The sequence below is a fragment of the Halichoerus grypus genome, chromosome 6 (assembly GCF_964656455.1).
Source record: "Halichoerus grypus chromosome 6, mHalGry1.hap1.1, whole genome shotgun sequence".
NCBI classification, from domain to species: domain Eukaryota; kingdom Metazoa; phylum Chordata; class Mammalia; order Carnivora; family Phocidae; genus Halichoerus; species Halichoerus grypus.
Genome location: NC_135717.1, coordinates 58,568,551 through 58,592,714, shown reverse-complemented (window position 1 = coordinate 58,592,714; position 24,164 = coordinate 58,568,551). Strand labels below are relative to the sequence as shown.

The following is a 24,164-nucleotide window of genomic DNA, read 5'->3' as shown; positions in this document are numbered from 1 at the left end:
TAATATGGATCTAGAGATTTATAGATTACATTAAATCTAGCCACTGATCATGAATGGTCATAATTTAATATTAAACTTGAAGACATAAATAATTTCCATTACCTCCTTCTTCCTCCTAGTGAAAATAAAGAAAATAAACTATGTCTATGAAGAAAACAAAGAGCTGCCCTACATCTCAGAGGTATGGATGGACAGCAGATTAAGGCAATGGCAAACATAAACTAGGGCTTTCAGAGGATAAGAAAAGTCCCACGGGGGTTTCAAAATTAAAATGCATTGAACTACTTAGATCCGTCAACATTTCGCTAGTAAGAGGGATAGGTTCAAAACGTTCTACCTCACTTGCTAGATCTTGCTTCTGTAAGGCAGAGATCAGCCACCTAGCAACAGCACAAAAGATTCTACTCTGACATAGTTAAACTCATGCTGGCTGAGCAGGAAGAAAAGCTATGTAGGATCAGGGCAGAGCTGGATGGCCTGCAGTTCCCGTGCCACTAGGGAGCCTGGTTTGGGAAACTGTGAAATTCATTCTGAGGAATGACTTTTTGTCAGCATTCTTCAAGGCTCAGGTCTCTGAGCGCCTCCCCTGGGCTGTGCCTCCCCATCCCCTTCAAGAGTACGTTGGACACATGCACACAGCACACACGGCAAAGAAAGAAAAGATGTCATCTCCAATCAACTGCTATCCCATTAAAGCTCAGCTGTGCACACGCTAGGAAAATTGATGAAAATTGTGTAGATTATGAGGAAACATTTTCCTATGCAGCTCTTTTAAGATCAGTGAAGTAGAGAGGTTTTTCAAGTTCCTAATCCTTATAATATAGACAGCTATCTCTTGTTCTCTCTTTTAAAGCAAGTCCTTTGGCATTAGATACTGCCCCAGAAATAACCCACCACTTTTCTTCCAGGAGGAAAGAAATATCTACTTAACAGTCAGGTCATACCAGAGACTTTGGAAAATATCTGGATCACAAATCCCTGTCACCAGTGACCAGTAAACGAAATCTGGGCCATGTCCTTCCTTGCAGAAATGCCCTCCCTGGATGAGTCAACAGGTCATTCAAGAGACACTTACATCAAATTGTCAAAGCAATGCAGTTTTCAGCTGTGAAAACTTTGCCTGGCATGAAAAGTCTAAACACAATTTTACGGTTAAGTGTACAAACACATCACAACACTTTCTTTCTGGGAAAGGGGCAGAGAAGGAAAATTAGGTATTACTGTGCTTTTCATTTTCATGACTCTTTTGGCATATGTGACTGGAGAAGGATCCAGCTTTGGGAGTGAGGCAGGGAGGGAGGTTTAGTGAGAGAGTTTATTTGCTTCATCTTCAATCACATTCCTAGTCTGTCTGGCTTGTTTGGCTCTGCACAAGGCAGAAAGTGTGTAATACTTTCTGACAACAAGGGAAAAAAATCCAAGGGACAGGCACATTTATCTTGGAGACACTGTTAAAAGCAGCCAGTTGGCTCTGCCTTTTACTGTAAGCAATGTTATTATTTTTTCAATACTGTAACTGTTTTAAAGGCCTTTTTAAAAAAATGCATTTCTAAGTTACAGAAACAGTATTTGTTAAAATAAAAATGGAGAAACTAAAATATGAAATTGCCCTATCTCCCAAAGCCAGTTTCCTTCTAGAGAGGTCACTTACAACTCTTAACAATTTGATGTGTACACTGCTAGACTTGTTTTTCATTTTTTATATACACTCACACTTACACATCTTCTCCCCCCCATAGAATTTTAATATGCATATTATTGTGGAATTTGCATTTTTCACCTAACAATGTAGATACTTTTCTATGTCAGGATTTATATTTTCCATTTTAAAAACTGGTTTTAAAAGATCACATTACACTGTTTTGAACTTAAATTTGTTTTCAAAACAGTACTATAAGGGCGCCTGGGTAGCACAGTCAGTTAAGCATCTGCTTTTGGCTCAGGGGTCCTGGGATCCAGCCAGGCTTTGGGTTCCCTGCTCAGCGGGGAGTCTGCTTGTCCCTCTCCCTCTGCCCCTCCCCCCACATGTGCACGCTCTCTCTCTCTCCCTCTCAAATAAATAAAATCTTTTTTAAAAAATGGTACTATAAAATACCAATTTCAGCATGTTTACCTTCATATTTCTTGTTAATATGTCAGTAGGCTAGATTCCTAGGACAGAGGTTGCTGAGTTAAACAGTATGAGTATTAAAGTCCTGAATGGGTATTTTCACTTTGTCTTTCCTAGAAGTTTCTTTCCCTAAATGTTGTATATTTTGTTGTATATTTAGTTTCCTAAAATATACAGATTATATTCATATAATCCATGTATAAAAGTGCCAGTGTTTCTACATGCTCACAAATAGTGGATATTACTAATTTTTTTGTCACTTTAATAAGTAAAACTGGGATTTCAAAGGTTTACTTTGCACTTAACCTATTAATGAATGTTGAATTTTTTTCAGATGTGTGTTTAACATTTATATTCATTCTTCTGTGAATAATCTTTGTCTAGTTGTTTATTACATAATTTTTATTGCTTTGAGGGAACACTATATATAGATAATTAATATAATAATTAATCCTTATCTATAGTATATACTGTATAGCTTTCTTGTGGCCTGTTATTGTGTTATTAAAAAAAGACATCATATATATACACATATGTGTGTGTATATACATACATATGATGTCTTTCACCATACTGCAGTTTTAATTCTGTTTGAGAACTATCCATGTGATCACATTTTCAAATTTGTTCATCTTTTGTCTTATGGCTGCTAATAAACTTATAAGTGGCTTCCATACTTCAGGATTTAAAACCGGTCTTTTATTCTATATTCTCTCTAAAAGTTTTTATAATTTTACCCTGTCCATACCTTTATTAAATCTGGAATTAATTCATTGTGTAAAATGTCAATAATAATTTATATTCTAAATAAATGGCTAACCAATTGTTCTAATACCAGTTATTACTAGTCCAATCCATCCATTCTCATCAACTTGAAATGCTGCCTATTTTATCCTGATTTCACATAGCTACACTAATCTATTTGTAGAATCTTTATGCTTTTGCAATAGCCTATTTGTGTATTTCTGTCCTGGCTCCCCATTATATATTACCAGGACTTTATAGCATACTTTAATACCAAGTACAACAAATATCAATTCTTAATTTTGCTTTTAAATATTATATTCATGTTTCCAGGTGGCCGTTAAAATCCACTGGCCTGAAAAACCAACAAAAATCTAGAACACTGAAAATGTTCTTTGGTTGTCATTTGTATACTATTGAATATTGCTAATTCTAGAAAGTAAGTTCATGCATTTCTTTTTCCTGGCTATGTAATCAGGTCCTTGAGCATTCCTCACGTGAGCTCTGCAGTTTTCTGTATATGGGTCTTCAACATGTACTGTTAAATGCAGGCCTGCATATATTATAATAGGCTGTGAATATCTGCAATAATATTTGTGTTTCTTCTTCTTCAATATGTTTAACTCTTACTTCTTTGTGCTTCTTTCTTTGGTTAAAACCTCTTGAGCAAATAGAATAATCCCAGTTGCTAACAGACCATTATTTTTTTATTCCTGGTTTTAAGAGAAATGCTTTTAGTTGTTTTTTTTTTTTTTTTTAAGTAGATAGACACATTTAATTTTTGGAAGAGAGGGACTACATCTTTGACTTTTCAAATTTCTACTATGTCGTTCAATCTACTCAACTTTAATACCTCTTCTTCCTGGGGACAATTTTGGTAATTTATATTTAACCAGAAAATCATTTCTTCCATGTGTTGGATTTGAAAAACAGACACCCGCATGGCCTTTCAAGTTTATAGCATAAAAGATATCTAAATGCCCTCCTCTTTAAATTGACTTTTTAAAATTTTGAAATGATTTTCATTTATAAAACATGTAAGTTTATTATGAATATTTGTTAGTCCTTAGTGCTTGAATACTGTGTTTGAAAAAATAACAACAGAGGCCATGATCTTAAATTTTGATGGTTTGTTCTGTATTTCACCTCATAAAGAACTATTGTTGGTTGCTATGGAGATGATTTTGATGATGTTAAGTAAGAAATTGGTGAACAGATTACTAATGCTTTCCATTTAGATACAACATTTAAAAAAATGCTCTTAAGTAAATAAAACACATATGAATTATACATTTCAGGAACACAGAAGCCCTTTTCAGTTCACAGCTCCATGGTGGCAGAGGATGTTAGTTTCTTAGTGAATATCCATTTTCCTCTTCCCCCTTAGAAAAAGGTTAAAGTCATTTATTCAAAGTCATGGCATTAGTAAGTGGTGGATGGAGTTCATACCTAAACTCCGGTTTACCTGTTTTTAGATTCATATTCCAGTCTTTTTTTGTACATTGCACACAGGCTATGACTCACATGAATGTGGGTTCAGAGAGAGTTCTAGAAAGGAGGTTCTACACAGGTTGGGACATAAAAGATGAATCTAGAGTTTTTTTTTCAAGTAGTCTAGGTGGGAAGGTATAAAATGGGCAAAAAGTAATGACATGAATGCCCACAGGAATAAAAGCGCATAGTGTGTTTAAAAAAAGCAGCAAATAGCCAAGTGCAAATAAAGCCTAGTCTAGATTTTCTGTAGGCATTTGATTCATATCTCTACTCATAGAATCTTGCAATCATAGAATCATGAGCCACCTAGTCAAATCTCCAAAGAGGAAACGTGCCACAGTGGTTGATAACCTAGGAGTATAGACCTTGGGCAAAAGAATCTGAATTCTACCATTTTCTTTCTTTTTTTTTTTTTTTAAGATTTTATTTATTTATTTGAGAGAGAGAGCACAAGCAGGTGGAGTGGCAGAGGGAGAGGGAGATGCAGACTCCCCACCAAGCAGGGAGCCCAACACAGGGCTCCATCTGGGATTGTGACCTGAGCTGAAGGCAGACGCTTAACCAACTGAGCCATCTAGGCACCCTGAAATCCACCATTTTCTTGCTTTTTGTGTCTGGGAAAATTACTTAAGTTCATTCCACTAAATCTCATTTCATTAACTGCTAAATTAGTACATAATCCTCTGCCTTATAGGTTTATGTGAAGGCCAAAGACATGTCAAACACTTAAGAGGTTCTGACATGTTATTATCAACAATAACATCCAGACTTTTTCTTAAGATTTTTATTTACTCATTTGAGAGAGAGAGAGAGAGAGAGAGAGAGTGCGAACATGAGCAGGGGGGAGAGGCAGAGGGAGAAGCAGACTCCCTGCTGAGCCGGGAGTCTGAGGTGGGGCTCCATCCCAGGACCTGGAGATCACGACCTAAGCCCAAGGCAGACATTTAACCATCTGAGCCACCCAGGTGCCCCTACTCTCCAGATTTGTAACATTTGAGTCAAATGAAAGAACTACAGGATAGTTCCAGTAACTATTCTGTATTTCTTCATTTTCCTTTATGCTGCCCCCCACAACACCTTTCTACACCTGGCTAAAGGGACACTCTTTAACCGTTCCATATTCCAGGTATACCCCACTGTGTGGATATGCCATAGCTTATTCAACCACTCTCTTATATGTAGACATTTAGGTTGCTTCCAATATTTTGAAATTATAAGAATGCTACAGTGAGTAACTTTGTTACTCTTTATTCTTATAGTGTTGGAGTTGTACCACCAGTATAAATTCTAGAAGTGGAACTGCTAGGTAAAAAGTATATGGATATATAGTTTTTTTTTAGATATTGCCAAAATCACCTCCATAGAAATTATACCAATTTCCATTTCCGCTAGCAAAATGCTTGTTTCTTCACATCCTTACTAATAGAATATGTTGCTCATCAGAGAGGTGAGAAAAAGCATGTTAGTATCATTTAAATTTGCCTTTCTGTTGTGGAGTTGAATTTTTTTGATATGTTTGATCATCATTTTATATAATAATTATCAGTTTTTTTAATATGATGTTTGGTCTTTTCCCATATCTTGAAATAGTTCTTTAAGTATTAGGGATATTTCCTTCTTCTGAGATTTATGATATAAGCATTTCCTTTCGGGTTGCCATTTGCCTTCTGATATTGCTTATGGTATTTTTGTATCATGCAAAATATTATTTTTAATCAAATTTTTATGTAAATTTATCGGTTTTGTCTTTGATTGCATTTGGGCTTGAGTCATTGAAAAAAGCATTTTCTTACATCCAGAGTAATAGAGAAATTTACCATGTATTTCTCTAGTATGTGTATGGTTTCACCTTGCATTCTGCTCCACCTGAAGATTATTTTTATGTGTGTATGGTGTGATGCATGGTTCTAATTTTATCTTTTTCCAAATAGCTAACTAGTTGCACTGACATTTCTTATTGAAAAGTTCATCCTGTCCAGTGATTTGAGATGCCATTTTTATCATTTACTAAATTTTCATATGCACTTGAATATATTTCTAGATGTTCTATTTCATTCACCTGAAATGTCTTTCAAGTGTCTGTACCACATTGCTTTAACAATAAGAGCTTTATTCCATTTATACTAGTCGGGCTCCTCAGCCCCCAATAGCTTATGTTTTTCCGTGTTTAACCAGCCAGTCCCATGTTCATTTTCCATATGAACTTTAATATCTAATTGTTTAACCCCACAAAAAGCTTGTGGGTATTTTTGTTGGAATTGCATTAAATACATAGATTAACGTAGGAAGAACTAAGATCCTTTCTATTTTGAGCCAGCTCTTCAGAAGAGAAAATATGTTTCTACTTGTTCAAGTCTTTGGGGATTGTTTTTATCATAGAGGTGTGGTTTTATTTTATTAAATTTATTCCTAAATATTTTATCTTTTTTGTTTTTATTGTGAATACGTTTTCTTTTCCTTTGCCCCTCTAGTTTTGTTTGTGTACATGCACAGTCATCTCTGAATGCTAATTTTATCTCCCCCTACCTTACTGAATTGTTTTTAATTTTTTAATAACTTTTTATGATAATTTCCTAGGGTTCTCCTGAGATACTATCATGATAATTTAACTTCTTTATTAATTTTTTTTTTTTTTTTGAGACAGAGAATCTCAAGCAGACTCCACCCTGAGCTCGGAGCCTGATGCGGGGCTCGATCCCATGACTCCGAGATCACGACCTGAACCGAAATCAAGAGTCAGACGCTTAACTGACTGAGCCACCCAGGCCCCTTTATTAATTCTTATGCTTTTTTTTTTTTTATTTTTGGTCAAATGGTATTGCCTACTACCTCTCATTTGGTATTAAGTATCAGTGAACACAGGGGTCATGTGTGCCTTTGTTCCCAATCTTAATGGTAATGTCTCTCATAATTCTCTATCAATAAGATGCTGAGTTTAATAAGGATTTATATCAGTTGGATACCAGTTCATATTTTCCTTATTGCCTTTTAAAAAAAAAATCAGGAATGATAACTGAATTTTGTCAAAGACTTTTTTTGCAACTCTGGAGACAATCACAATGGGTTTCTTTGTTTCTTTGCTTTCAGAAGTCTAATACTAGACTAATTATTTGGTCTTTTTCCCTAGAGGCGATGAGGAGACACATGAGGAGAGTCTTTATATATATGTGTGTGTGTGTGTGTGTGTGTGTGTGTGTGTAGATAGATAATATTAGGCAAAACACCTGTCCCTCTCATTCTTGAAGGAGTATATTTTTCTTCATTTTGAAGTCCCATATTTTTATTAGGATATGTCTTGGAGTTTCTGGCTTTGTGTCAAATTTCCCAGGTAATTTCTGGCCCTTTCATCATGTAAATTCATTCTTCTTTCATTTCTCAAAGTTTTCTTGGATTAGAGTTTTAAATATTAGTTCCATTCCATTGTTTTATTTTCCTCTTTAGGGACTCCAATTATATACATGTTCTTTATCTTCCACTTCAACTACTTTCTCTTTGAATTATGTACTATATCTCCTTTTTGTTCCCTTGGTTATTTTCCGAACTTTGTTCAGAATTCTTTAAAAGATTTAATTTGAATCTATCCTCTCTTGGGAGAATGGTTATAATTTAGTCTTTCTTTTCTATTTCATTTCCTTCCTGGCTTCAATCAATTCTTATTTAATTCTTATTGTTTTGTTATCCAATTGTACTTAGACTTTAAAATCTCAATTAAGTTTTACTCCCCACCCCCCATGTCCCTAAATTTAACTGAATTAATATTTAATTCAGTTTGGAGTCAGGGTCTTGGAGTACTTTCTTTTTTGCTTCATGTTTCTTTGTTTTTGTTTGTTTTGTTTTGTTTTTGATGGGGAGAAGGAGAGTGTTCATAAGCTGAATTTTATTTTAAACAGTGGTTTTTTAGACAGAAAATTGCACTTCTCTCTTCATTTCAAGCCCACGGTTGAAGAGTTGAGGTAGTTTATAAGATTCCTAGTTTAAGAGCACCCTCTCCTGTCATTGTAGCAAAGTAGAGTTTCTTTAATGAATATTTTTCTATTTTGGTATCTGTTCTGTCCTACAAACGGGAGTGATTTTTGTTTTCAGTATTATGAGCATATCATATTCTCACTCAATACACTGCTTGCTGCCTACAAAGTACCCAACGTCTCCTTTGTGATTGGCAGTTTGGACTATGGTAGGTCATTTGCTCATATCTTAATACATTTTAGGAACATATTTAAAAGTACGGATACTTTTCCTTGAAATTTCAGGACTTTACATTTGTATTCATTCATTTATACTTCATTCAGTGTATTATTCAAATAGCTCTTACAATGTCAAGTGTGTGTTTCGGTCCTAGCCATGAAAAGGTGTGGAAAATATGACTCATTTTCTAGGACAATGGTCTTCAAAATGTTGCCCACATACTCTGTCTTTAACAGTTAGAAATTCCAATTGACCATTTTCCTCCTTAAACTGATATTTTGACCCCTTTCTAGCAAATATTTATCCTAATTTAAAACAGTTTATACTTCAAAGCCTTTGATTATGTTTTCAATCTTTTCTGCACCAAAAATATGAACATAGTTTTTTTTTTTTAATTTTCAGTGACTATAATTGTCCAAGAGTTATCCTTACGAAAAAAACTAGTAAAAATTGAAAATAAATTTTGATAGTCATAAAGAATAAAGTTTTAATTGGAAATATATTTCTTCATAGGATAGGACAGGTTTCAATAGGTAGTTTAGTAAAACCAGTACTTGTAAAATAACAGAATGAGGGAAGCAATAGAGGAGCCGAGAAGGAGGAGTGAGGCATTCTCTCTGGTTGGTCTGGGAAAGGCTTCCCAGAAAAATTGCCATTTATATTGGATCTAAAGGATTAAAAGGCATCTTTTGGGCATGTAAGGTAGAAAAATAAAATTCTAAGTAGAGGGAACAGTGTGTGCAAATCTGAGAGAAAGAGAAGAATATGCCCTGCCCAGGCAACAGGTCTTTTTGGACATGTTAAATCTGTAATGCCCATGAGACACCCAAATGAACTTTTGTGTCTTATTGGCAAATGAATTTAAGAATGTGGAATGTAGTGGGATAGGGTAGCTGTTGATAAATTGTATTCAAAAATCTATAAATTAACCCAAGCTTTGATATTTTTCTGCCTACCTTCACTAACGTACATATCTATGAAATATATAATATATAATTTATATATAATAAATTTATCTATATATATAATTATATATGCATTAATTTGATACTGTTTCCTATTTCTTTCTTTTAGCCTTGATGAATTGATTTTTTTTTCTTTGTAACCTCTTTCCTGCCCTTTGGAATTTATATTACATAGCTCAATCTATTTTTCAAAGAAACAGATTGATATATCAAAGTAATATAATAACCAAGCCTCCTTAAGTGAGGAATAATTTCCCTATTTTGGCTCATGATTTGCTTCTTCAGCCCTCAGATATGGTGGTGGTCCTCAAGTAATGGAAAACCATGGTTCGTTCACCTAGTAGTGTTTATGCTTGTGGATAATTATAAACTTCCAACAACCCAAATGACCTTTTTTTTTTTTTTTTTTTTTAAGTCTCTCTTCTCTAGGATCACAGGTGAAAACTGAAGGTCCTTTCTCAAAGCACCTTAGATCCCAAGAGAAAACCCAAAGGCTCTGGTGATAGGCCTCCTTTTTGATACCATGAAGTTCTTATATTCACAATGCCCAGCTAAGAGATGGGCTTTGGTTCTGTCCTTACCTCTTTGAGTGACAGAGACCTTGAATTCTCACACTTGCGAATGACAGGGGTTTGACATAAAGCCAACATCTTTCCATAGTGCTTTATATTTACTCTAAAACTTTGCATTCTAAAGCCACTCTCGTTTAACCTTAAATCCAAAAAAGAATACCTATGTGACAGGTGACCTGGATACAAAATTCCATTGGAAATGAATTTGATACTAAATGCAACTAGAGATAATTTACATTGTTATTTTGCATTTCAGTAAGATATGTTGTGTTTAAAGAATTGTGCAAGTACAAGTCAAAGGATGGATGTTGCAAGATTATTTGTGAAAGCAAATATTTAAGAAAGAAACTAAACAGCCATTAATAGGAGTAATGAGGTTATTTAAATGATGGACCCTACATTAAATATTGTAGACTACACAGCATAAAAAGGGATGATATAATATTCCGATGGCTAAGCTTTCCTATAGTATCTTCTGTATGTCAGATAGGGTACCGAGTGTCTCACATATGTTAACCCCTTCGAGTCTCACAACTACCCTATGAAGTAGGTGCTATTATCTTCTCCAGTTTGCCAGACAAGGAGCTGGACACATTAGATTGAGAAATTTGCTCAACACTACACAGCTGGCAAGTGATGGATCTAGAGCCATACGTACCGACATGGAACAACAGCACAATATTTTACAAAGAGAAAAGAAAAAAAAAAACATAAACAAGGTGCAAAGTGAATGTGTAAAGTATAATTCATATTTCTGTAAGAAACAAATGTGTGCTTGTGTGTGTACCTGTGTTGGTGAAAGGGAAACCATATTTAGGTGGACAGAAACCATAATAATACAGAGTGGGATTTAGATGTTGGGGTTTCTACTTTTTGCCCGATACACTGCTGTAATGCCTTCTAAAAGTTTATTATAATATACATATGGTTACTTTTGCAGTTCACGGTTTTAAAGTAATTAGAATTTGAATGACGAAAATGCCATATTATAATATGAAAAAAACCTCAAGTCATTTTTCACACCTATGTTGAAAAGAACACTAATTCCAAACATTTGTTTATGCTGGTGGTGATTAGTTATTTCACTATTTGAAAAGTATTATTTACATCAAAAATACTATTTTAAAATGTTTGATTAATGAATTTTTTCTACATTTTGCTGCACTGATTTCCTTCCTTTGGTCCCTTTGCCTCTTAATCCTCCCATTGCATCTTCTCCCCCATGTTAGAGTTTTCTCATGTGAGAGAAACACATTTCAGACGTCACCATCTGTATTTCCATTTTTAAAGTTTATTTAAGTACCAGAGGACATTGCCAAGAATGCAAAACTCTGTTTGCTTAGCTGAGACTAGCTACAGTCCAGAGAGCTTTCTTGCCAGCACTAGAGAAGACAAAAATGCAAACCTCCTTACTGTAAATAGCTGACACTAAACAACATTATCCACTCAGCTGACATTCGATAGACATTATTTATGGCATCATTCTCAACTTCTTTCAGGAGACTTTTAGAAATTAATACTATGCATCCTGTCTTTCCATCAACTTAGTTTGTGACAAATTAATTTCCATGGAAACTGGTACAGGGGAAAGTACAATTCTGTTGAGATGTTGTGAAATAAATTATGTAATGAAATAGACAAAACACTTAGAGAAACCCATTAATATTCTCTTTCAACAATGTTAAAACAGTGTCTAAACATATCTCATCATAAAAAAATTTTTGTTGTGTTAATCGGTAGAGATTTTTGCTTTTAAAGGGATAAACAACTTTTCCTAAAATACAAGTGTTGACTCAGAGGGATATAAGTATTTAAACAAATATCAATCAGTGTTTTCCAGATACTTCTATGTGTTTTGTTATGACTTGAGTATCATCCTACAATCCGTTCTCTAATAAGCAAAGCACTATATCCATTGGTCTGCTAGATTAAAAAGTCATAAACACAAATATAATGGAATATGCATCATTTCCTTTGGAATTTATGAAACTGTTTTGCACAATTCCCTAAAGGGTGAGGGAAAAAATCAAGCAATCTTTGATATGCAATATAAATAATTCCCCAAAGAAATCACAAGGACTGTTTTCGTTTATTTTTGCTTTAAGTATGCAAATGTATTCCTTATCTGTACCTTAACTTTGGCTACTCATAAACATCCATTGCATAAACTAGAAAAAGGTCTTATTTATGAATTAATTTTATCCTTTGTTGTTAGAAAAGAGAAATATGAAATGTGAAATAAAAAGGGAATAAGGAAATACAGACACTAAGTTCATCTGAAATAGGATGACACCCATTTAAAAAATCTTTTTATAACCTGATATAAATATTAAAAATAAGAACGAATGAGTATTAAAACTATGTCCTATATAATATAAAATGTTAAGACATAAAATCATGTTAAATAATTGCAATCTTTTTTCTAAAATATACTCGCATCTTCCTTTCTCTTACTCAGACAGACAAATGCAAAAAAGGCCATTATCCACTATTTTTGCCTCAGTAACCTCATGTTCATTGGTGTATTATATCAGCTTCGAGAAAAATAAGTAAGCCAATGGCAATAACTGTTCAAAGAGAAAGTAGACAATGCTCCTTACCGACACACAGGACCGTTCTTCTCCACTACACAATTCCCACCATTTCTGCAGTAACCAAATGGGCACTCTAAAAAGAAGCATCACAAAACCCACAGTTAATTGTAAATATTATTAGGAAGGAGGAGGACATATTACTGTTAATCACTGCATTAAATCTAGCCACTGAGAGTAAATTGCTTCCCAGTTGCTAAAAGCACAAGAATTCTCCTAGGCTATTCCCCTGTGCCCCACAAATTTGTTCAGTGGCCCTTGCTGCCCTTGATGTGTTCATTCTCTTCACATGCCTGAGTGGTTGACCACAAGAGAAGACTTTTTTTCCTCCCCTGGATTAAGTAAAATCTTCTTATTTAGAACATGTCTGCATGACATATTTGTGATTATACTGAAATTTGTTCTTTAATGCAACATTTATTGTCTTCAGTTCCACACAGTAGTCACTATCATGACAGACAATGCTTTGCACGGGTGACCTTGTCTTCTTGGTAAAATGTCACTCACGCATGTGCATGTCCTACCTTTGCATCCGTGACAGACATCAGCATAGCTCAAATCGACCTTCATTTCCCTGGCCCTGCTCTCTTGCTGCTTGTATCACTCCCCCCTTCTAGATTAGCATCAACATTTATTTTCAAAGGTGGTTTGCTTATAGAATAAAAAGAAGCTAGATATTGTCACATAGGTATGACTCTGCAATGGTTAGTGCCTTTAGCTCTTCAGGGTTCTTTACAGTCTCCTTGGATCCTCACATCCATCCTGATCTACTAAGACCTCTTGGTTTTCCTACTTACTTAATCCCCAAATTGCTTTTCTTGGCTTTTTTTTGACAACTCCTCTCTTGCAAGATATAATGATATCTCTTGCAGGATACCATTCTCCCCTGGTTTGGCTGTCTTAACTCCAATACTTGGTGGAAATTTGTAATTCAACACATCTATTCTGAGCACCTGTTAATGTCTAGCACTAGGCTAGGCACTGGATATATAACAATAAATAATACAGGAAGTTTACAAAATTATTAAAGCTACAGGCACCAGAGCCAGACTGCCTGAGGAAGAATCTCAACTCACTTAATTAGCTGTATAATATAAGATAAGCTAGTTAATGTTTCTGTGCCTCTGGTTCTTCTCTGTCAAACAGGGTTAAAAATAGTACCTATCTCACAGAGTTGTTGAGAATGTTAGAAAACACGTAGATCACCGCACATGCTTAAGAAATACTGATCTAAAAAAGATACAATTGTGGTCTTTGCTCTTGATCTTCCAGCTTCATGGAAAATGCAAAACAAAAAAAGTGACTAGGGAATTAAAATACAATATTAAAAGTAATATAATTTGGAATGGATGTAACAAGGATGATGAGAGTACCAAGAAGCACCTAAATCAAATTTGGGGAGTAAGGAAAAGTTTTCCAGAAGAAAATCAGGGCATTCATGTGGGCAGGTGTGTGTGTGTGTGTGTGTGTGTGTGTGTGTGTGTGTAAAAATAATCATAAAGACCCAGAGGCCCAAGAAGAGAGTGCGGTGTGTTTGAGGATCTGAAGGAAGTTCAGCCTGGTTGGACTGATAATGTGAAGAGAGTATGGAAGAAGGTCAGAGACACACAGGGGCCAGATCATATAGGCTCAGTGAGGAGTTTAAACTTTAACCTCAGAGGCCAGAATTTTAAGAAACTAAATGGATATTTCATGCTTTAAAAAGACTATTCTGGATCCAGTATGTAAAGTCAACAGAAGGGCTAAGACTAAAAAATTCAGGAGCCCAGTTAAGAGCTTTTTGTAATAATCCAGTAAGAAATGGTGGTTGCCTAAATGAAAGGGGTGGGGTAGGAGGTTGAGAATTGTGGGGATTTATAAGATATTTAAATGTTGGGATTGAAACATCCTGGTGATTTTTTGGAAGAATCAAGAGTGATGTTCAATTTTCTGGCTGGGCCCCTGGCTAGTTGGTGGTTTCATTCACTGAATTGGGGGAACTGTGGGGAAGGGAGAATTTATAGGGAAAGATGCTAGTGTTTTAAGTGCCTAAGGGACATCCAAGTAGAAGTATTCCTTGGGCAATATTATTTGCAGGTCTGAAGCCCAGATAAAACACAGGCTAGGGCATGGATTTGAAGCTTCGGGTTTCTCCCTCTGCCTTTCAGCTATCATCACTTTTCAGGCTTGCCCCTCAAAAATCACTTGAGATCATTTTTTAGGTATCTTATGGTCACAAATATACAGTCTTTGTCTTTACAGGAGCAGACTAACCTTAGCAGAGACAGAAACAATTTACTTGGGCAAAGAAACGATGATGATAATGAACAATAGTAGAAAAGTAATAAGGAGAAACAAAAATCTCATATAGGAAAATATTCCTCGGAGGAAAACTTTGAAGGGCAACTAGAGAGAGTCAGATTGTGGAGCCAGTCACTGAACACTGGGAATGGGGCGGAAGAGACAGTAGGAAAGAGGAAAAATACGGAAGGAGGGAGGTTGCAGTGTGGGAACACATTTGCAATATACCACGTGTCTGGTGTCCTTTTTGTTCTCAAAGGTTTCCAGAAATTTGCTCCCCCAGGGATATAGTTGGCCCCTAAACAACGTGGAGGTTTGGGGCACTGACCCTCGCATGGTTAACAATCCACAGATAACTTTTAACTCCCCCCAAAGTTAACTACCAATCACCTGCTGTTGACTGGAAGCCTTACTGATAACATAAACAGTCGGTGAACATATCTTTTGTATGTGATGTGTATTATATGCTGTATTTCTGCAATAAAGTAAGCTAGACAGAAAAAAATGCTCTTTGGAAAATCATAAGGAAGAGAAACTGCATTTCCAGTACCATCCCATTAAACTCTGCATGTAAGTGGGGCCACACAGCTCGAACCTGCACTGCTTAAGGGTCAACTGCAGTTTCCATATCTCCCCTTCCCTCCTCTTCCCTATTTAATTCCAACCCGGGAGTGTGGTACTAAAGATGGGGGTGCAGCTACACCCCTCAGGCTTCCGGGCATGCTTGGCTGAACAGAACAGATGTCAAATTTCCTTCCTAAACAAGAAATTAGCTGGTTTGACGAAAAATAGCCCACCAGCATGATAAAGCATAAATAGCTACAAACCTTTAGATAAACCATTTTATGGTTATGTTTGGTCTTAAGTACAATTTTAGTCTTCCTCACACAAGGGCTTTATTTTTATAAGAAAAAACTGTAAAGTGTCTGATACTGCAGAACATCAAAATACACACAGCTGCACATTTTTTTTTTCCTGGGGTCATTAATATTTACCTTGATGGCTGAGAGTAAAACATAGGCTTGCTCTACATCAAAATAATGCTATGGAAATTTAAATATGCATTTTATTACACTGGATAATGGAGCACAGTGGAAAGGAAGCACTGGCCAGAGCAAGGAGTAAAACTTGGTGTTTTGGAGGAGAGACAATTTGTAGATTACCTCCACAACAAGTTCTTTTCAGTTTCTGCTTAGACCCAGGTTCTTTATCCATAAGATGGAAAGACCCAGTACAACATATTTTCACCTTTACTGTACTCAAAACAACTTAAAGCATGGGATAGCTGAAATGGGGAGGGAGATGTCTATGACTAGTTAGCAATGAAGAGATTAAATACTTCAGGAGATGGACATCTGGGTGGCTCAGTCGGCTAAGCATCTGCCTTCAGCTAAGGTCATGATCCTGGAGTCCTGGGATTGAGTCCCGCATTGGGCTCCCTGCTCAGGAGGGAGCCTGATTCTCCCTCTGACCCTCCCCCATCTCATGCTCTCTCTCTCTCTTTCTCATTCTCTCTCTCAAATAAATAAATAAAATATTTAAAAAAAATACTTTCCAGAGATAAGTAGATAGTTCTCAAATGGCAAGTCGGGATCTATGGCGTGGATATTAGAACTGGCATGAGTTCCCAGGCTCCTTAGCCACATCAGTGCCTCACGCCTTGTACCCTCTTGCATTGGTTATTATGACCATGTATCTGGAGGTCAGTATGATGTAGCAATAGCATTCTGTGAAGAGTTCAAGTTCAGTTCCACTCTGGTTTATCACTCTGGAAAAGCAGGAACACATATAAACTGGATGCCTACCTGTGTGAGTGTGTGTGTGTGTGTGTGTGCGTGTGTGCGTGTGGTCTCTTTCAAAGTCTCTGGAGGCCTGGGAAGGGACAGCTACTGCATGGTGGACTGCTGAGAAGACTGACAGTCACGCGAGTCCTGGTTTTCCCTCATTGACACCTAGCTCAGTTAATGCGTTGTCTAACTTTGGGCTAAGTACTTTAAGTATAAGCTTTCTCATGTTTAAAGTAAGAATTTTATCTATCACCTTGCCTTCTAGGGCTGCTGAGAGGATAAAATGAAATGTATTTGTAACATTTCTATACTAGTGAGTGGTATGCATAATGTTATTAAGTAATTGTTTTCAGCCAGCTCCCTCTATTTGGGAATTCTTTAAATTGCCCACGAAACCTAATTTCTATTACCAATGCTCTCTCCAGCTTCTCTTTCCTTTCCTTTTCCCCTCTACCATTATGAGCACCATTACCACTATCATTTACTGAAGACCTGCTCTGTGTCAAGACTGTCCTAAGAGTTTTACTGGCATTACCTCATTTAATCCTCATAACATTATGTGGGATACCCATATAGATCCTTTTTCACAAAGGATGAAACTGGTTAATAATTTGCTCAAGCTAATAGCAGGGGAGCAGCAGATATTGAACTAAATTCCAGTCCTCTAACTCCAAAGCCTGTTAGTCTAAAAATGTCAAATGATCTGCTATTCAGATCAGAATTGCTACATAACCCCTTGCAGTTCCTGAGATTATGATCATGAACTTCTCTGAATGGTGCAGTATTTATACACTGGCATGGATTAAATATACACATACAATAACTTGCCTGTAGTTTCAGGAGCTGTATGGATCTAAGAGTCTTCCAGAAAACCAGATGGTTTGGTGCAGTAAACCAAATACCCAGTGGGCACACACTGTTCTCTTTATCGTGAAATCCCAGTACAGGGACTGCAGGGAAGATTAACTATGGCTTAGAAATTTGGCATAGCTCTTTAGTGCTTTGGTTTGGTGTATGCTTCAAGTAAAAAATGTTCTTATTGAAAAAAAAATAATAACTTTAACTGAGGGTATTCATTTAAAATAGAGCAAAAGCGAGATGGAGGGGGATGGATGAAATCAGTGAAGGGGATGAAGAGCATACTTATCAAGGTGAGCATGGAGTAATGCATAGCAGTGTTGAATCACTATATTGTACTAATATAACACTGTATGTTGAGTCTACTGGAATTAAAATTAAAAACAATAAAAAAATAAAACCTTCTGAAACATCATTCGGCATTACCATTATTATTATTAAATAATATATTAAATTGTATTCATAATATCCCATCCTACAACTTTTTTTTCAAAGATTTTATTTATTTATTTGAGAGAGAGAACAAGCATGAGTGGTGGGGAAAGGGAGAGGCAGAGGGAGAGGAAGAAGCAGACTCCCTACTGAGCAGGGAACCTGACGTGGGGCTTGATCCCAGGACCCCAGGATCATGACCTGAGTTGAAGTCAGACACTTAACTGACTGAGCCACCCAGGCACCCCTACAACTTTATATTTTTAATGCCTTTCCTCATTCTCCTTCAAAGGATGATTATCATAATTATGGTATCACCTTAATATAACTTTCATTAACCTCTACTACTACAGATAACTGGAAAAAGACTCTCAGTTTAAATTAAGCCAGACACATTCTGTTCAATAATTTTCTGTTGCATAAGCAACCAAAACCTGAAAATAATATGCCTTTCTAACATAACTTGGGAACACAGAGGCCTCATCGAAATATACCTAACCTGCAACACTTACACAGGGCCTGAGGTCAATGTTCCCGTTAATGATTTAAACCTCAGATGAGGGGAGACCAGATGCTCACCACCTGCTGTGTGACCAGAGACATTATTGGATGCTGTCAGGATTGGGATCATAAAGTCTATGAAATGCCATTCATAAAGGGATATGATGTTTGGAAAGAAAGAGGAAGGTGTCACGGGCACTGACACTTCTTAGTGTGGATTAAGCTGAGATGCATTCTTAAACACAGAAGCACTGACTTCATCGTATTTGTTTGACAAACTAAACAGCAAGAAAATATAAATAGAGAACAAAAACTATAATGTGGATTTTATTTCTGAAAACTGTTTCACTAGTTCTTTATATTACCGTAACCCAGTAACTGGGGCAGTATGACGTATATTTTGTAAATGAACTGTGAATGAATCGGTGAATCACTAAACTAGACGGGGCAACCAGAATGTGCAATATATTATTACCTCGAGGTTGTCAGTCACTCAGGATGAATGGCCAGTCTTCTGTCTTTCTGACCATATTTTTAAAGGTAAAATACGTAAAATCAGACAATAAACCATAACATGTTGTATTTGTTCTCATAGAGGACTATCCTGAACAAAATCTCACCTTTATGAAAATAAATTTGGTTACTGGATATCAGTGCTTTGTCTTAATAGTTTCAAAGAATGAAACTATCTCGTTAATATCTTTCCTACTCTGAAAAGAAAGTGAAACCATTTCCTTTTGGGTATCAATCTGATGTATAAGCATGCCTGGTACAGAAATAATGCCAGAGAGCATTCATCTTTGCATATTTTATGGGACCAGATTTGCTCGGTTCTTGATTTCCTTTTGTACTCATATAATTCAGGGCTCTGTGAGTATTCATTTCGACAGCATAAAAAATAAGACTTTTTTGCACTGTGATTTGATTATAATTATCATGCTTTTGTCACTTATCTCATAAGAGTCTGCTCTCTTGAAAGATACAAAGACTATATTCTCATCTAGTTTTGATATTAAATATCTCCAATTTATTTAGAAAATATGATTGAATATATCTTTATTACCAATTTATATTATCATTTAGTTGTGAGAGATTTATATTGCCCCTACCTATTATTTCATATATCTCCTGCATGAAATAAAAGTTCAATTATCCAGGAGAGATGTTAGCAGTGGACTATAATAAATTAGATATTTTTAAAGCAGTTTTGATAAAAGTATAATCACAAACATACATTATCAGCTCTGATAAATATTCCAGGGTCAGGAGAGAAAAATGTTTAAAAGTCAGTCTAAAGCTTAATAAATTGACTTTTAAACATGACTAGATCATGCAAATAGGGAAGTCTTATAAAGAAGTGGGGAAAATTATAATTAAAAATCAATAACATGTTAGATTATTTCCTTATTTTAGAAACCCAGCAATTTGCATCAAAGAGATTATCAAATACTAATAACTTTAAGTTATAGTAACTTAAAATTAAGTGTTTGATTTTTCTTTATTTGGGGACATCATTTATATAGAATAAGCATTGAGTTCATTATATTATATATTTATGTTTTTTAATATGGGTAGCAATGTTAATATTCTTCCTGACCCAAACCAATAATAGAAATTCAATGATTCCATACATGGCAATTATTTAGAAGTTCATGATATGTTTATCACCTACAGGTTTAAGTTACTGGCTTATACTGTAAAGAATATTTTAATGGAAATAGAATACCTGAGCAGCTGGACTCATCAAGCTGGAAATCCATGCAGTTGGCCAAACCATCACAGCGCTCGTGAACTGGGATACAGCTATTAGAAGAAGTACACATCAACGCACCATCAGAACAGCTCCCATTGGCTGGGAAAAAAAAAATCGTTTTTTAAATGAATTTCTTCTAATGAAATAATAAGAGAGTTTATTGTATCATCCCTCATCTTTCTAGTCCTACATTTATTTTTTTTTAAAGATTTTATTTATTTATTTGACAGAGAGACATAGCGAGAGAGGGAACACAAGCAGGGGGGAGCATGGGAGGGAGAAGCAGGCTTCCCACCGAGCAGGGAGCCCAATGCGGGGCTCGATCCCAGGACCCTGGGATCATGACCTGAGCCGAAGGCAGACGCTTAACCAACTGAGCCACCCAGGCGCCCCTATTTTTATTTTTTTCAATTTTATTTATTTATTTGACAGAGAGAGACACAGCGAGAGAGGGAACACAAGCAGGGGGAGTGGGAGAGAGAGAAGCAGGCTTCCCACCGAGCAGGGAGCCCGATGTGGGGCTCGATCCCAGGACCCTGGGATCATGACCTGAGCCGAAGGCAGACACTTAATGACTGAGCCACCCAGGCGCCCCCTAGTCCTACATTTAAATTATATATTATTGTTCTTTTTGATTCTTCAAAAAGAAGTGTGTTGACAGGATCATTTCCCACCTACGCACCAGGCCTATTATACAGGTGTGTGTGTCTACAGCGCACTGTGTATACTGTGTAGTCTGCATTGATTTTAGACTAGAATAAACTTTTATTTCAAGGCTGAGCTCCCTGTGCTTCTGTTGTTCCCCTAATGTCCCTGCCATTATACGCAATTGAAATGGCCATTACTTGAATGTTCACCAATTTCTACATGGTTGTAAGTCCCGGGTGGTCACTGGATACATGATGTAGGTCAGTGCTGCTCAATGTTCTATGACTCTGTGCCTTCCTAGCATGGTGCATTTTACTAATTCCACAGTCTCTTGTCGGCCTGACTTCAAGAGACAAGCGTAAGTCTTGCTCGTAAGATGAGCTGTTTCAGAAAAATGACTTTACTGATGCTAACCAAGGGTACTGACATTTCCATAGCAATCTAGTCGTGCCAAGTACTTGACCTCCCCTGGATGCTACTCTTAGTCCTGAAATTACTTTTGTCTTCCTCCCTCATTTTCTTGTCTCATTAGGACTATAATTTCCTGTAAAGCAGTAATAATATTTAGGCTCTTTTTACAAGTTAGAGCCAAACCAGAACCCTTCATTCCAGGCTGCCATTAGGCATCTCCCATCTCCTACTTGCTTGAGAACCTGGAAACCAGCAGGCTTAGGTTTCAGGCCTGATCTCTCTTCTCTGGTTCTACTCCAGTTTTGTCCCACGCTGATACTTGTCATGTCTCTAAGCCTTTTTATGTGATAGCTCTTATAACTAGCATTGCTATGTTTTAGAATAGAGGGACTATCAAAGCATGGACCCATTGCACCATCTCGTCAGGAATTCTGGATAGATTTCAAAAGCATGAAATAATAATGATATTGATTACAACCCTGATCCTTTGAGCCCTAGGGTTTGCAGAGGTAAGTGGAGGGCAGCAGTGAACAGTCAGGGTTTTGAGGTGCTTAACCCAAGTTCAACAAGAATGGCTCTGCTTTTCTCTGACTTACCTAATGGTGTCAAGTACAATACCTTATTTGAACATTTTAATCCAAGCCTGCTGCTAGAAATTTTAAAAAAGGATTGACCTGGGAAGTTACTTCTAGAATAAAGGCAAGTTCAAACTTCTCAAGCTAAATTGATTTTTTAGAAGACTCAGGAATAAATATCCCCATGGATGGGTCTTACACAAATTTTGTCAGTATTATCATGATTTTTTTAAGTATATTTATGGGCAGGAGTTCTTTGAGTTATTATAGGTTATTGACACAGTTTGACAGCTGTCTATCAAAATTAATTTTCAAGTGGACATAAAATGTTTTTAAGAGTATGTCTTTCCACAACAAAAAGAAATAAAAGGTATTCAAATTGGCAAAGAAGAAGTCAAACTCTCTCTTTTCGCAGACGACATGATACTTTATGTGGACAACCCAAAAGACTCCACCCCCAAGCTACTAGAACTCATCCAGCAATTCAGTAATGTGGCAGGATACAAAATCAATGCACAGAAATCAGTTGCTTTCTTATACACTAACAACGCAACTGTAGAAAGAGAAATTAGAAAAACGATTCCATTTACAATAGCACCAAAAACCATAAGATACCTTGGAATAAACGTAACCAAAGAGGTAAAGGATCTATACTCTAGGAACTACAAAACACTCATGAAAGAAATTGAAGAAGACACAAAAAGATGGAAAAATATTCCATGCTCATGGATCAGAAGAATAAACATTGTTAAGATGTCTATGCTACCCAGAGCAATCTATACCTTCAATGCCATCCCGATCAAAATTCCAATGACATTTTTCAAAATGCTGGAACAAACAATCCTAAAATTTGTATGGAATCAGAAAAGACCCTGAATCGCCAAAGAAATGTTGAAAAAGAAAAACAAAGCTGGGGGCATCACGTTGCCCGATTTCAAGCTATATTACAAAGCTGTGATCACCAAGACAGCATGGTACTGGCACAAAAACAGACATATAGACCAATGGAACAGAATAGAGAGCCCAGATATGGACCCTCAACTCTATGGTCAAATAATCTTTGACAAAGCAGGAAAAAACATGCAATGGAAAAAAAGACAGTCTCTTCAATAAATGGTGCTGGGAAAATTGGACAGCCACATGCAGAAGAATGAAACTCGACCATTCTCTAACACCATTCACAAAGATAAACTCAAAATGGATGAAAGACCTCAACGTGAGACAGGAATCCATCAAAATCCTAGAAGAGAACATAGGCAGTAACCTCTTTGACATCGGCCACAGCAACTTCTTCCAAGATACATCTCCAAAGGCTAGTGAAACAAAAGCAAAAATGAACTTTTGGGACTTCATCAAGATAAAAAGCTTCTGCACAGCAAAGGAAACAGTCAACAAAGAGGCAACCCACAGAATGGGAGAAGATATTTGCAAATGACACTACAGATAAAGGGCTGATATCCAAGATCTATAAAGAACTTCTCAAACTCAACACCCAAAAAACAAATAATCAAGTCAGAAGGTGGGCAGAAGATACGAAAAGACACTTCTCTGAAGAAGACATACAAATGGCTAACAGACACATGAAAAAATGTTCATCATCATTAGCTATCAGGGAAATCCAAATCAAAACCACATTGAGATACCACCTTACACCAGTTAGAATGGCAAAAATGGACAGGGAAAGAAACAACAAATGTTGGAGAGGTTGTGGAGAAAGGGGAACCCTCTTACACTGTTGGGGGGAATGCAAGTTGGTACAGCCACTTTGGAAAACAGTGTGGAGGTGCCTCAAAAATTTAAAAATAGAGCTACCCTATGACCCAGCAATTGCACTCCTGGGTATTTACCCCAAAGACACAGATGTAGTGAAAAGAAGGGCCATATGCACCCCAATGTTCATAGCAGCAATGTCCGCAACAGCCAAACTGTGGAAAGAGCCGAGATGCCCGTCAACAGATGAATGGATAAAGAAGATGTGGTCCATATATACAATGGAATATTACTCAGCCATCAGAAAAGATGAATACCCAACTTTTACATCAACATGGATGGGCCTGGAGGAGATTATGCTAAGTGAAATAAGTCAAGCAGAGAAAGTCAATTATCATATGGTTTCACTTATTTGTGGAACATAAGGAATAACATGAAGGACATTAGGAGAAGGAAGGGAAAAATGGGGGCGGGATTGGAGGGAGAGATGAACCATGAGAGACTATGGACTCTGAGAAACAAACTGAGGGTTTTAGAGGGGGAGGGGG

The 24,164-nt window shown here is 36.5% G+C and overlaps 1 protein-coding gene across 1 annotated transcript in view; it reads right to left on the bottom strand.

Annotated features, from left to right (window-relative positions):
* The window catches only part of MALRD1 (MAM and LDL receptor class A domain containing 1), an 806,170-nt gene that overhangs the window by 112,080 nt on the left and 669,926 nt on the right, over positions 1 to 24,164 (bottom strand). The window contains exons 36-37 of the mRNA XM_078074136.1: positions 20,246 to 20,371; positions 12,671 to 12,737 (exon numbers count right to left, since the gene is read on the bottom strand). Coding sequence (XP_077930262.1) covers positions 12,671 to 12,737; positions 20,246 to 20,371 — 193 coding nt within the window. The remainder of the gene's footprint in view (positions 1 to 12,670; positions 12,738 to 20,245; positions 20,372 to 24,164) is intronic.